This window comes from Hypanus sabinus, chromosome 12 (genome assembly GCF_030144855.1).
Source record: "Hypanus sabinus isolate sHypSab1 chromosome 12, sHypSab1.hap1, whole genome shotgun sequence".
Classification (NCBI taxonomy): domain Eukaryota; kingdom Metazoa; phylum Chordata; class Chondrichthyes; order Myliobatiformes; family Dasyatidae; genus Hypanus; species Hypanus sabinus.
This window is the reverse complement of record NC_082717.1, coordinates 22,921,057-22,937,179: the sequence shown is the minus strand read 5'-3', so window position 1 is coordinate 22,937,179 and position 16,123 is coordinate 22,921,057. Positions and strand designations below refer to the sequence as shown.

The 16,123-nt window shown below is 44.1% G+C and overlaps 1 protein-coding gene across 1 annotated transcript in view; it reads right to left on the bottom strand.

Moving 5' to 3' along the window:
• Positions 1-16,123, bottom strand: part of ryr2a (ryanodine receptor 2a (cardiac)) — a 444,870-nt gene that overhangs the window by 315,887 nt on the left and 112,860 nt on the right. Inside the window, exon 18 of the mRNA XM_059985674.1 lies at positions 5,716-5,863. Within this exon, the coding sequence (XP_059841657.1) occupies positions 5,716-5,863 (148 nt within the window). The remainder of the gene's footprint in view (positions 1-5,715; positions 5,864-16,123) is intronic.

The window sequence follows — 16,123 nt, the reverse complement described above, 5'->3', positions numbered from 1 at the left end:
GTCAGGAATCCTCAGTTTTGTGGGACTTTGTCATATGTCCCACTACTAACCACACACACACACACACACACCGACCCGCATATCCCACCCAGCACCATGCCGACAGCTGTGCTGCTGACACCACTTGCAGCCTCTCCACCCTCAAGATCCCTCCCCCACCGCTGTTTGCCAACCCGACCCCCGACTGTAAACCTGTGGCAACTAGAAGCAGGAGGTACAGTGCGGGGGACAGGGCCTTCATTCAGTCGGAGGTGCAGCAGCTGCTCAGGGAGGGGATCATTGAGCCAAGCACAAGTCCTTGGAGGACCAGGTGGTGGTTGTTCAGACCAGGCAGAAAAATAAGATGGTCATGGACTATAGTCAAACCATCAATAGGTTTACGCAGCTTGACGCGTACCCCCTACCCCGCATCGCGGATATGGTCAACCAGATTGCTCAGTACAAGGTGTACTCGACCATAGTTCTGAAATCCGCTTACCACCAGCTCCCCATCCACCCAGAGGACAACCCCTATACTGCCTTCGAGGCGGGCGGCAGGCTCTATCACTTGCTGCACGTCCCCTTCGGTGTCACAAATGATGTCTCTGTCTTCCAGAGGGAAATGGACCGGATGGTGGACCAGTGCCAACTGAAGGCCACATTTCCATATCTTTATAACATCACCATCTGTGGTCACAACTGGCCGGATCACAACACCAACCTCCAACGATTTTTCCAAGTGGCCAAAGCCCTGAACCATACTTTTAACAGGGACAAGTGTGTGTTCAGAACCACCCGACTCGCTATCCTTGGGTATGTCGTGGAGAACGGAGTCATTGGCCCTGACCCTGATCGTATGCACCCCCTGTTAGAACTCCCTCTTCCCACCACCCACAGAGCCCTCAGACGGTGCCTGGGCTTCTTTTCCTATTACACCCAATGGGTCCCTCATTACGCAGACAAGGCCCACCCCCTAGTCAAGTCCACCACATTTTCCCTTTCTGCCGAGGCCCACGCGGCCTTCAGCCGCATTAAAGGGGACATTGCCAAAGCAACGATGCATGCGGTGGACGAGACCATTCCCTTCCAAGTAGAGAGTGACGCCTCTGACTTCGCGCTGGCTGCTACCCTCAATCAGGCAGGCAGGCCAGTAGCATTCTTCTCTCTTACCCTTCAAGGCCCTGAAATTTGGCTCCCCGCGGTGGAGAAAGAAGCCCAGGCCATAGTGGAAACTATTAGGCACTGGAGGCGCTATCTCGCTGGCAAAAGGTTCACCTTGCTGACCGACCAGCGCTCAGTTGCATTCATGTTTAGCAACCAACAGCGGGGCAACATCAAAAATGATAAAATTTTGCAGTGGAGAATAGAACTCTCCACTTACAACTATGATATCCTGTACCGGCCTGCAAGGCCAATGAGCCCCCTGATGCACCCGATTTTACCATTTCGTGCAAGCCCGGAACCTGCCTTACTCCCTTGAGGACATCAGGACGATGACCAGGGACTGCCAAGTCTGCGCTGAGTGCAAACTGCACTTCTACCGTCCTGAAAAGGCGCAACTTATCAAGGCCACCCGCCCCTTTGAGCGACTGTGTGTTGACTTTAAGGCCCCCCTTCCCTCCACCGACCACAATGTCTACTTTCTCAATATTATTGACGAGTACTCGCGGTTCCCCTTTGCCATCCCCTGCCCCGACACCATTGCCACATCCGTCATAAAAGCCCTGCGCCAGCTCTTCACTCTGTTCAGATATCCCTGCTATATCCACAGTGATACAGGGTCCTCCTTTATGAGTGACGAGCTGCGCCAGTACCTGCTGGCTAGGGGCATTGCTACTAGTCGGACCACAAGCTATAATCCCCGGGGAAATGGACAGGTGGAGAGGGAGAATGCCATAGTGTGGAAGGCCACATTTTTAGCCCTTAAGTCAAAGGGGTTGCCGGTCTCTCGATGGCAGGAGGTCCTCCTCGAGGTACTCCACTCTATCCGCTCTCTGTTATGTACGTCCACCAATGCCACCCCTCATGAGCGCCTATTCTCTTTTCCCAGGAAGTCTGCCACTGGGACCACCCTACTGGCTTGGCTGATGTCCCCAGGGCCAGTGCTGCTCCGGAAACATGTGAGGAGCAATAAATACTCCCCGCTGGTCGAGAGGGTTCACCTACTACATGCAAACCCCCAGTATGCCTACGTGGTCTTACCTGATGGGCGGGAGGACACGGTCTCCGTCCGCGACCTGGCACCCACAGGAGCAGCAGACCACTACCCCGAACACTCCACGGTAACTATGAACCCTGTACCTACCGAGGTGTATACCCACCTGACACCGCGCACACCAAGCCCTACACAGACTCCTCATGACACTCCCATTCCGGGCGCCTCACACACGCATATACCAGGTGCCTCGCACACGCATGAGGGATCACTGACGCCTAGTGGGCTGACACCTCCAGTCAGGCTGGAACCAGCACAACCACCGTCTCCGGTGCAATCACCACCGGCACTGGTGCAATCATCACTGGTGCTACGTAGATCGCAGTGACAGATTCGACCAGCTGATAGACTTAACCTGTAAATATACTTGTAAGAAACTTTGCCCCATGGGGACTCTCTTTTAAAACAAAGGGGGGGGGGGGGTGAATGTGGTGAACTACATTTACCTGTCTGGACACGCACCCCCCTGCTGACTGCTCCTGTGGCTCCTCCCACAGACCCCTGTATAAAGGCGATTGGAGGCACTGCTGCTCCCTCAGTCTCCAGGATGTTGTGTGGTGGTCTCTTGCTGCTGACGCTGCTTTCTTCCCGCTAATAAAAGCCTATCTCGACTCACGTCTCCGCGAGTTATTGATGGTGCATCAATATCCATGTGTTAAATGGTATAACCTTCCTAATTCTGGCCTCACTGACACGTGGCACTGGTAGCAATTCTGAGATCACAACCCTACAGGCCCTGCCCTTTAACTTAGCACCTAACTCCATGAACACCCTAAGCAAAACCTTGTCACTCGTCCTACCCATGTCATTGGACCACGGCCTCTGGCTGTTCACCCTCCTACTGAGGGCTCAATCCGAGACATCCCAGACCCTGGTATCCTTGAAGTAACATACCATTTGGGAAGCTCGTTCTCACCCACAGAACCTCCTGTCCGTTTCCCTAACTAATGAATCCTCTCTCACCTCTTCTACTCTCTACCCTTCTGAGTTACAGAACCACCTAAATTTGAATGATATACTACCCCAGAATCTGAGGAACCTAACTTCAGGCAATTACGTACATCTAAAAAGTAAACAACAATTCAGAACATTGGAGATGGCCCACAGGAGGTTTATGACAATGGTCAAAGGAATGAAAGAGTTAATGTATGAGGAGCCTTTGCTGGCTCTGTGCCTGTACAAAATGGTTTGGAAGAACATGGAGGGATGTCTTTGAAACCTATCCATGTTCCAAATAGCTTCAAGTTCCAGGGTGTCAAGATCTCTGAGGATCTAACCTGGTCCCAACATATCAATGCAGTTATAAAGAAGGCAAGACAGTGACTATACTTCATAAGGAGTTTGAAGAGATTTGGTATGTCAACAAATACACTCAAAAACGTCTCTAGAAGTACCGTGGAGAGCATTCTGAACGTTTGTATCACTGTCTGGTATGAGGGGGCTTCTGCGCAGGACTGAAAGAAGCTGCAGAGGGTTGTAAACTTAGTGAATTCCATCTTGGGTACCAGCCACCTTCAGGGAGTGGTGTCTCAGAAAGACAGTGTCCATTATTAAAGACCTCCAGCACCCAGGGCATGCCCTTTTCTCACTGTTACCATCAGGTAGGAGGTACAGGAACCTGAAGGCACAAACTCAGCGATTCAGGAACAGCTTCTTCCCCTCTGCCATCCGATTCCTAAATGGACATTGAACCCTTGAACTTTTTTAAAATTTCTGTTTTTTGCAGAATTTTAATCTATTTAATATACATATACTGTAAATGATTTATGAATTTATTATTATTTCTTCTAGATTATGTATTGCATTGAACTGCTGCTGCTAAGTTAACAAATAACACGACACATGCCGGTGATAATAAACCTGATTCTGATTCTGATACTGTGAGGATCAGATACTGTGAGGATACCAAGGGCACAGCCTCAAAATGGAAAAATGTTACTTTAGAACAGAGATGAGGAGGAATTCCTTTAGCTAGAGGTTAGTGAATCCGTGGAACTCACTGCCACTCTCAACTGTGGAGGCTAAATCAATGGGGAATTTAAAGCAGAGGTTGATCATTTCTTTATTAATAAGGGCATCAAAGGTTATGGGGAGAAAGCAGGAGAATGAGCTGAGAGGGAAAATAAATTAGCTATGATTGAACAGTGCAGCAGACTTAAAGGGCCAAATGGCCTAATTCAGCTCCCATATCTTAGGGTTGATAAAAAAAAATAGTAAGCATTTGTGATATTGACCGTAAAACTAACAGATAGTGATAAAAATCCATCTTTTTTCTCTAAAGACCTTGAGGGAAGGAAATCTGTGTGCAACAACCAATGGATGAAATCAAAGCTGTGTATTTCCACCACAGAGCCACCAATGCGGCTGACTCATGTCCTCTGGCAAGGCATAGCAGGCCAGTCAGTTCAAGGAATTGTTAGGGATGGACAATAAATGCAGTGACATCCACATCCTGTGAATGAATAATTAAAAGATGGCTTCCACTGTTAATTAACTACCTTGCATCCCACTAATCTTTATGCAAAAGTGCTAATTCAGTCACCCTATTTATATTCATTTTCCTTCAAGCATAGCCAAGGAGTAATTTCACTGAGGGCAGTCCATATTGATACAACTGTCTGCCAGAAACTGTGTAAATACAAAATATCTCTAACTTCATTAATTTGAGACATATCTTTTATTACCCAAGATCAAATGTCAGCCTGCTCAATTGGTGGGGAATTCTCAGATTTAGCTTCCTCAATAAATTAGATTTAATTAATGTTCACTCATTTTGGATTTTGAGTCATCACAGTATGGGCCAACTATACATCAAAGATCAACACACAAACCATTGGAGGAACTCAGTGAGACAGGCAGCAATTACGGATGGTCGAGCTGAACGGCTTCCACCCGAAGCATCGACTGTCCATTTTCCTCCACAGATGCTGCCTGACCTGTCGGGTTCTTGCAGTATTGCCACAGCTTCCAGCATCTGCATTCTTCTTTGTCTCCATGTATCAAAGACAATTGTTAATGTCTATTTTTGCTTGCTTTGTCAGGGGTTCCTCAATGCATATCTATTATTTAACCAACTTGGTCCAATATGTAGTTTATATGTAGAATGAAGAAAAGTCTAATTATTTATTAGTTTTTGGCTTTGACTGACTATTTATCTCTTTCTACGTTAGGTTTTGCTGAAACCAAAAAAAAGGTGACACATGCTTTTCTAAAGGTGATGATCATCAACTTCCCCTCATTTCCTAACCATCAGCTCTAGAGCAGATGCCTGACAGCTAATTTGCAAGCTGATTCTCAATTCAGCTTCAGTTCACAATGCAGGAAGCAATGAGGAATGAGGGAATGGTTATTAACAACATACACACCAACCAAACATGTCTAGTAACACACACAAAATGCTGGTGGAACACAGCAGGCCAGGCAGCAACATGTCTACTAAATAGTTTCCCCAGCAATGATGAAACTGATAGTCTTTCATTTGCTATGAATAATCTTGCAGGAAGAAAGAAATGAACACATACCATGATCTTGGTCTGGTGCCTCCAGATTATATCCGTACCCAAGAAGTGTGCGTACTGCTTCACGCAGGCTATCTTTGTTAGACTTCTTCGTGCGCTCATCCAACAGGGTATAGGGAACCAGGCGGGGGTTTCTTCTGTTTTTGACATCCTGTAACAAGATAGACATCAGTGCTGCCCATGGTAACTTTGAAGGTTTGGTGTCTTGCATGTCACACTCATTAATTAGTTTTCTCATTGGAGGGTGGGGTTGAAGATGAAGTTGTCCAAGTGTGATTCATTACAGGGAGGTGAGCGGTAATGTGCAATTAAGTGCTAAGTGCAAACGAGTTCTCACCAAGTCCAACCTGCTCACAAGTTTAATTTGGACAAATAAGATATTTACTTACAATACACGAGACCTGGGGCAGCAAGAATGTGTATGCCTGCACATTAAATGTCTCAGACTTCACTTTGGTGAAAGGTGCAACTATTTATTTAGCATGGAGTAGATCCTTTGAGCTGTGCCACCCAGTAATCTCCCGATTTAACCCTAGCCAAATCATGGGACAATTTACAATGACCAATTAACCTACCAACCGGTATGTTTTTGGACCTTGAGAGAAAACCAGAGAACCTGGAGGAAACTCATGCAGTCATGGGGAGAATGTACAAACTCCTGACAAGCATGTGTGGAAATCGAACCCAGGTCACTGGTACTGTAAAGCGTTGTGCTAACCACTAGGCTACCCAGCTGCCCCATGGCAACTATTATGTCAGGACAAGAGGTAATTGTCCTGAGTTGAACTGACCAGAGGACTGAAGCAGCAGCACGGATGCACAGGATGCACAGGGGACTTGGCTGGGGAAGGCTGGTCATAAAGAGACCACAGGGAAAGTAGAAATGCAAATTGGTTTATTATCATCACATCTACTGAGGTACAATGAAAATCTTGCCTTACATATAGTACATTTCATATTTATCAATTTATTACACATTGCATTGAGGTAATACAAAGTAAAACAATAATAGAGTGAAAAATAAAGCATTACAGTTAGAGGAAATAATGTAGGTAGACAATAAGGTGCAAGGTCATATCAAAGTATATGTGCGTGCAAGAGTCCATCTTAGAGTACTGGAGAGCCATCTTTAGTACTTCCAATAGTAAGATAGAAGCTGATGGTACATGCATTCATGGCTTTGTATTTTCTGCCCAACGGGATGGTGTGGGAGAGGGTAGTTTAGACAGCAACCAAATATCCTTAATAAAACATCTGTTATTTTCCAGTTATGCTGAGGATCAGCTGCACTGTGTTTACCACAGGGCAGTTCAAATCAACTTTTCCAACATAGTTGTGTATTGCAAATATGACCAGGAGATCGATTGCTGATCTCCCTGCAGGAAATACTGTTTAAAACGAAAATGAGGTTCTGAAATAAGACCATAAGACATAGGAACAGAAGTAGGACATTCAATCCATCAAGTCTGTTCTGCTATTTCATCATGGCAGATCCATTTTCTTCTTAACCCCTTTCCCCTGCCTTTTCCCTGTAACTTTTCATGCCCTGGCTAATCAAGAACCTATGAACCCCCTACTTAAATCCCAGGGCAATGGAAACCATTGTCCTTCCCTTTGGAATGCTGTTCACCATTCCCCACATGAACTCATAACTTCCCACCACCCAGACTCCGGAAAAAAATATCGTTTGGACAACATGCTGAATGACTCGGTATTCATGAAATAAAGAGGTAAAAGGGGAAAAATAGAGAAAAAATATTGATGCAGCTGCTACACAAACTGGCTTCAAGCCAAACTTCCAATATGCTTATGCTAATAATTAATCTCCTATGGAGTTTATCAGTAAGGCAGAATCTCACTGCTTAAAAGGAGTCAGCATGTGAGGTGTTGGATATTGAAAACCCCACAGGATTCCTTTATAATTTCAAGGGTTAAAAATTTCACTGTGTATTTCATCAGTGAATGTGCAGTATTAAAAAGAATAATTTTGCATGTATTTAATCCCTTTCACAACAACCCAAACCAAAAAAGTAGTTCCACAGTGCAGTTTCCAAAGTGATAGCTTTGTCTTCATTATAATGGTTGAAGAAAAGATAAGAAAACTCTTTCGGCTTTGCTCCGTTATTTTCTGAAAGAATAGATGACCTTTATTAAACATTTAAATTAATCCGAAAGACATTGGCAGGAGTTTACCGTGGCGCTGAATGAAAACAAATCCACCAACCGTTTGGTTCAGTTCCATCAGATTCCCTCTTCTCCAGTCCTTACCTTTCCCACACACCTGGCTTCACCTATCACCTTCCAGCTGGCCCTCCTTCCCCTCTCCTCATCTTTTTATTCTGGTGTCTCCCCCCTGTCCTTTACAGTCCTGATGAGTTTTTGGTCACAGATGCCGAATGCTTATTCATTTCCAGATATGCTGCCTGACCTGCTGAGTCCTTCCAGCGTTTGTGTGTGTTGCTCTGGATTTCCAGCATCTGCAGAATCTCTTGTATTTATCAACAACTGGCTTCCTACCAATAAATCAATGCTCCCATAAAATTACAACAAAAAGATTCTTTCAACCTTCCCAAAAATTGGAAAGAGATAGGCAATTATTTAGTCTTCTCTGCCTAATTAATACAGCAAAGTCAGTATTTTTTAGCAAGCTGATATACCATGCAATGATAATTCAGACTGGTTCTTCAGCAAGGTATCCCTTTCTGGGAGATACAGAACATCTTTCTCAGCATGCAACTCCCTGCAGTCTGTTAATGAGCCACAAATGGGATATCAAGAGACTCCTCCCTCATTCATAATACGTTGAAGAACACCAGCTTTATTTAAGTTTCACCTAATATCTCTAAAAATACCATTTTTCTCATTGGAGTAATAAAAGGGACTATGCTGTGGGTGCAGGAGCCCATCAGATATTAGCAATGATGATTCGTCTACAGCCATATTTCTAAGGTTATATTTGTTGTGATGAGAACTCACACAGGAATTTAAAATCACCAAGCTTTGGAAGTGTTATTACACTTGCAAACATGCCATTAATATCCGAGGAAGGTATGTGCAGACAAGTCCATGACCTCGAGTTTTATACTTTGTAAAGATGATTTTTGGTATGGGATGGGGGCAGAGGATGGGTAGGCTGGTGCTCACAGCGACTGTTTGCTGTAATCCCTGTAAACACTGATTAGTACTGGGAAATGGATGGTAGTCAGTTGAACATTTATAGCAACAGCTTGCATCATGAACACTTTTCAAATTATAACATTTGGTCCAACGTGCCCTGGCATAATTAAAAAAATATCTCCTGAAACAAATGTCATTTCATGCTCTGGGCACTTCAGTTTACAGAACACAATGTTGTATACTTTGCGTGGGCGTGAGTGGTCAACTAGAAATGAATAATAAAATGTGGAAACCAATCTGTTGCAGACGCTAGAATTAAAACAGAAACACTGAGCAGGTCAGGCAGCAAATATAAAGGAAGAAATAGAGGTCACGTTTCAGGCTGAAGACTTTCAGCCTGAAATGTGACCTCTATTCCTTCGTCTATATTTGAGGTGAAAGATGTTCTGGGCAAGACGTTAATGTCAGAATAGAGACCATTTAATAGATAGTCTATCGGTAATTTCAGTGGACATTGCTTATACAGTTTCATACTTTTAAATGAAGGTTGTAGGTTGCATCTTAAATTTCCAATTTATGTCTGCATAGGAGAAAATACACAGCATGTCATCTGTGATGTTAATTATTTGTTTGACATGCTACAATAGATTGGCCCTGGAAGTATCTTTTTTCCCTCATTACCAGTACTTTCATCCAGAATTGATCCTTATCATGGACAAATCTTATTTAATCTACAGTATATTAAAGTTTACAATTTGCGCATGAACATCAGTGTTAATGAATCCAAGTCATTGCCTTTTATGTCTTCCCCCATATGGTGATCTCACATCTCTCCCTTCAATTCATCAGTAAATTTTGTGTCAAGAATTTTACTCCTTTCATCCAATTCTTTGGCTTAAGGTATTATTCCGAGGCATTCTACTGGTTACATCTTTTGAACCAAAAAATATGCCATTTTATTTGAATGACTAATAGTAGCTAATTCTCAATCCAAGCTAGTATATAACCAAAAGACCATAAAACATCGGAACAGAATTAGCCCATTCAGCCCATTGAGTCTGCTCTATCATTCGATCATGGCTGATCTGTGGGCCCTCTCAACCCCAATCCGCTGCCTTCTCCCTGTAATCTTTGATGCCCTTACTAATCAAGAAACTATCAACCTCCGCTTTAAACATACCCAATGACTTGGCCTCCACAGCTGTCTGTGGCAAAAAAAATACACAGATTCAGCACCCTCTTGCTAATGAAATTCCACCTCATCTCTATTCTAAAGAGAAGGTCCTCGTGCCTTCTGTTGCTAGACCCCTCCATGGAAGGAAGCATCCATATCCACTCTATCTAGGCCTTTCAATATTTGATACGTTTAACCCACAACTCTATGAATTTGTAACCTTTTCAGCTGATCATGATGGAACATGCACTTTTTAATCTATATTTTCAATATTAAACACAAGTTACCCTCAAGTATTGCAATACCTTTCTTAGAAGTCTTTATTACTTTTGATTCACACTCTATCGTACAGTGTAATTTTGATTTTTGAGAGGATAGGGTACTGCGAGGAGCATGGGAAAAGAGACCAACAGACTTTCAAAAGTAGGCTCATATCTGCATCTTCAACTTCCAAGCCAAGATGACAAACTCAATCCTGAACTAATCTGATTTTATTCTCAAAGCTATTCAATTTATTTTCATATTCATTCAAGGGATGTGGGCTTCTTCACAGACTGGGTCAGCATTCAAATTGCACATACATGAGAAAATCTGCTGCTGTTAGAAATCCAAGCAACACACACAAAATGCTGGAGGAACTCAGCAGGCCAGGCAGCATCTATGGAAATGAGCAAACAGTCAACATTTTAGGACCTGAAATATCAACTGTACTCTTTTCCAATAGGTCCTGCCCAGCCTGCTGAGTTCCTCCAGCATTTTGTGTGGGCTGTTTAAATTGTACATCCCTATTTGCCCTTTAGAAGGTGGCAGGGAGCTGACTGCTTGTTCCTCTGCGGGCCTTGAGATGTGGGTATATCCACAATGCTTTTAGGAAGGGAATTCCAGGATTTTGATCCAACAACAGTGATGAAATGGCGAGATATTTCAATGTCAGGATAGTGTGTAGCACATTGGCAATTTCCAGAGTGGTGGTGGTCCATGCTTTTGCTACCCTTGTCCTTCTAGAGGTTGCTGCAGAGATGGAATAGATCAATGCCACTACATGATGGTGTTGGAGGGTATGAATGGTTGCGAATAAGACACCGATTCAGTGGGCTGCTGCATTCCAAATGGTAACGTAAACAGCATGGAAACACCTGCACTTACACAATGATGGCTGGCCTGGAAAATGTTGTAGAACCGTGGAACCCGGGAGTTCCCTGAGGAATATGGTTCCCTGAAGGTGGCATCACAGATGAATGACAGGATGGTGAAGAAGGCTTTTGGCACATTGGCCATAATTGGTCAGGTCACTGAGAATAGAAGAAGGGATGTTATTTTGCAGTTGTACAAGATATTTCTGGTGCCATATTTGGAATACTGTGTTTAGTTTTGGTCACTTTGCTGTAAGAAAGATACCATGAATTTGGAAAGGGTACAGAAGTGATTTACAAATATATTGACGGGACTTGTGTGACTCTGATATGGAGAGAGGTTGAACAGGTTGGAACCTTTTTCAAGTGGATTGTAGGAAAATGAACAGTGGTCTGACAGATGTGCATAAAATTATGAGGGCATAGAAATGGTGAATACACACAATCCTCTTCCCAGGGTTAGCGAATCAAAAAATAGAGCAGATAGGTTAAAGGTGAGAAGGGAGAGACTTAATAGGAACCTGAGGATCAACTTTTCACTCAGAGAGTGGTCAGTACATTGAATGATCTGCTGGAGAAAGTGGTTCAGGCAGGTACATTAACAACATTTAAAAGGTACTTTAGACAATTGCATGGATAGAAACGTTTAGAGGCATATGGGCTAAATGTGGACCAAATGAAACTTGCACAGATGCAGTATTGGTCAGCATAGATCAATTGGGCCAAAGGGCCTGTTTCCATGCTACATGACTCCATAGGTCCTACACTGGTTTAACATCCCAAAATGCAACATTCCATATTATCTAAAGCCACTTGCTAATCCTGGGCCCGTTTACCTAGCCTATCCAGATTGCTCTATAACTTTTGATATCCTGCTGTTGAGTTTCTTGAGTTTCATCCAGGCAAGTGGAAAGTATTCCATCACACTTCTCACTTGAGCCTTATAGATGGTGGACCAGGCTTTGCAGAATTAGGAGGTGAGCTTTCTGCTATTGGGTCCTCCATTGGACGGGGTCAACCATGGAATTTGTGTCCCAACTGTCTACATGATACACAAGCCAGTATGCAAGCCAGAGCAGTACAATATGGAGAGCAAACTGTTGCCCACGTAGCAGTCTCCTTCCCTCCATGCACCTGGTTAATGGCCGAAGCCAATACAATTTAGCACCAGTGACATTGCAGGAGTTGCCAGTCAGCATTGAACTCAATGTATGACTGCCTTAGGAAATCCAGCACCAGATTTTACCTCAGGATTTACTCCTGAAGCCTTCTCCATGAGTGGGCATTAGGCAGTGGAGATTTGAGATCAAAGTTGTCAACCATGAGCTGCCAACCATGGCGGATGAGGCCTATCTGCCCAAAACAACTGGTTTTAAGGCACCAGTTCTCCCCCTTCTCCTGTCAGTGCAAACAGTTCCACAAGGCTTAGTAGCTAACCCACATATGAAGGCCAGGAGCTGTACTTAGTTGTCAGAAGCTATTTTAGATGCACACCATTGGGGCCATTTAATAGGCAGTGGGAGCTTATCCTCACTACTATCCCGGCCATAACAACCTCAAGAAACTCCTACTGTCTATAATAGGGATTGGGTAAGAAAATACATACATTGTGTATAGGCCATTGTTAAGGAATAACAATGGCTGTTGTGTTAATAGGATGCTTAGGTTGTACAGGTTCTCTCATCATGTCCAAATGGATAAGATGGATGTTGAGATGGCCACCAATTAGCTTATGATCAGACAGTAAAACTTGAGAAGGGAAAAGCCATGCACCCAACATAATAAGGGAAAGACCACAGCTTTTATCAGATCCACAGGAAGAGAGATCAGAGGATCCAGGCGGTGTATGAACACTTGAAGCAGCTGCTGCTAGTCTCCAGCCAAGCTGGCCAGGCTTGGCTGTCCTGAGCCCAGCAGCATTAGCAGGGAGTGCCACACCGCTTACACCTGCCAACCAACACCAGCCCTCATGGACAACTTCTCCATATGCAGAAATGGCAGCTGGATTTCCCTGAGCAGCAAGACACAGGAACAGGGAGGGCAGGGGTTCACAGCAGGTTCCTGGAATAGCAGCATGCTGAAGCAAAGAACACAGGGCTGGTGTCAGTTTCCCAGCAGAGCAGCACTGTCGGTAAAACGTGTCTGTATATAATGATATAATGACACCTTTTAGATTGGATTCCATTAACACTCTTATTCTTGGGAACATATCCTATGTATTAAGTGGTGTAGCAGTGCATTAGTCAAGTAAATTCTCCTCAGAACTGCTTCTAACATATTAGCGTCCTTTCTTAAATAAGGAGACCAATACTGTGCACAGGACTCCAGGTATAATCTTACCAGTGCCTTGTATAAGTGAAGCATTACTCAGCTCCCTAAACAATAAACAATTCGCTTTCTGATTTATTAAGCTGGTAGTATAAGTAGCATTTCTACTACTAGCTTTTTTCTGAATTATGAAGATCATGCACCAGGACAGAGACAACAAACTTATTTTTTATTTTTCCTGCCACAATCTCCAATTCTGCATTCTCCCACATTATGCTGACTTATACTCACGTAACCTATATCACTTTGTAAGTTTCTTTATATCTTCTTAACAATGTATTCTCCTATTTATGTGTTATCAGTAAATATAGCAATCATGTTTGGTGTCTTCAGCCAAGAAACTTACGTAAGTTATAATAAGTTAATATCCTAGTACCATTCCCAAAGTGCAACTCTTATCGGGCATTGCCAGTTAGAAAAAGAACCACTTATGACTATTTTGATTCCTACTGGCCAAGGAGCAAAATGGTGGCTTAAAACCAGTCAATTATACCATGGAGCAGAGTGCTCTCTCTCTCTTTGATCCTTATCATGCCTTGCTTGATTCAAAGAAAGATCTGGACACCAGAACCACAATAAGCTCAAGAAAGTCTGCAGATGCTGGAAATCCAGGGCACCACACACAAAATGCTGGAGGAACTCAGCAGATCAGGGAGTATCTATGAAAGGGAACAGTCGACGTTTTGGACCGAGACCCTTCTTCAGGACTGGAAAGGAAGGGTGAAGACACCAGAATAGAAAGGTGGGGGGAGGGGAAGGAGGATAGCTAGAAGGTGATAGGTGATGCCAGATCGGTCGGAAAGATATAGGGTGGGAGAGGAGGGAGTCTGGTAGGAGAGGGGACTATAGGAGAAAGGGGAAGAGGAGGGGATCCAGGGTGAGGTGATAGACAGGTGAAACGAGAAAAGAAGCCAGACTGGGGAATAGAAGAAGAGGGGAGGGGGAGGCATTTCTTTTCAACTGGAAGGAGATACCGAGATTCATGCCATCAGGTTAGATCTATCCAGACAACTGCATCATAAGGCCAAAACAACTGCAGTGAGAACCTCTGGAATTTCAGGATAAGGGAGAGCTTCAAAATTTTGTCCTCTGTGGTTGGGAATCTGCTAGAGTCAATTGTAAAGGATGAGGTGATGGAGTATTTGCTGACACAGGACAAGATAGTACAAAGTCAGCATGGTTTCCTTCAGGGAAAATCCTGCCTGACAATCCTGTTGGAATCCTTTGAGGAGATGACAAGTAGGATAGATAAAGGGTATGCAGAGCGAAGTTAAGATGGTGCTAAACGGCAACTCCTTTGTTTGTATCTTTGGAAGCAGCTCTATTTCCATCTTTAATATCTTTATTTTTCCCTTTCGGTTGTTTTGAAGACCCTGACCTGGAGTTAAACACTGACTTCGGTTCTTTGCGGGAATGGGTCCCGTTCTCGGGGTTTCAGGCCTTTGTTCAGCATGGCAAGGGTTCGGCCTGAGAATCTGACTCGAATTCGGAAGCCTAAGATCTTGGGGCTCTGGATACAGGCAGGTCGAGAGTCAGTGTCACGGCAGGAGACCCATGTGTCAACAGGGGAGTCTGAAAATCCACTGCTGGGGGCCCAAAGACCCGGGATCTTTGTGATCTTCAGGCACAGAGCTCGAAAAAAGCAACGTAACGGACTTTTAACATCGTTATGTCTCCCCCCCACCCCTTGCTGGGAAAATGGAGACACCTCTTTCTCCCTTGTTAGGGAGAGAGAGAACCTGCTGTATGTTGAATGCCGGGTGAAACGCAAAGTCTTTCAGGTAACTGCAAGTCTGTCTTTGCCATTGCTTTGCTCACACCTGAGTGCTTGGCGACAGCGCCATGCTTGTTTTTTTTTGCTGGTGGTGGGAGTGGGAATTGTTGCTTGCTGCCACTTACGTGCAGGTGGGAGGGGAGCTGGGTACTTCGGGGTTCTTACATTTAACTTTCGTTCATTCTTTGGGGCACTTCTCTGTTTTCCCGGATGTTTGTGAAGAAAAAGCATTTCAGGATGTATATTGTACACATTTCTCTGACATTAAATTGGATCTTTGAACCTTTGACCTTTGCAGTGGATGTTGTATATTTGGATTTTCAGAAGGCCTTTGACAAGGTGCCACACGTGAGACTTCTTACCAAGTTAAGAGCCCATGATATTACAGGAAAGTTACTAACACGGTTAGAGCATTGGCTGATTGGTAGGAGACAGCAAGTTGGAATAAAAGAATCCTTTTCTGGTTGGCTGCCAGTGACTAGTAGTGTTCTGCAGGGGTTGGTGTTGGGGACCACTTCTTTTTATGCTGTATATAAATGATTTCGATGATGGAAGATTGGTGGAGGAGCAGGTAGTGTTCAGGAAACAGGTAAGGTGCAGAAGGACTTAGATTAGGAGAATTGGCAAGAAAGTGACAAATGAAATACAATGTTGGAAAATGCACAGTCATGCATTTTGGTAATAGAAGTAAATATGCGGACTATTTCAAGATGTTTAGGAAACAAGAGCCAGGATGTGATGCTGAGGCTTTATAAGGCACTGGTGAGGCCTCACCTTGAGTACTGTGAACAGTTTTGGGCCCCTCATCGCAGAAAAGAAGTGCTGACATTGGAGAGGGTTCAGAGAAGGTCCACAAGGATGATTCCAGGAATGAAAGGGTAATAA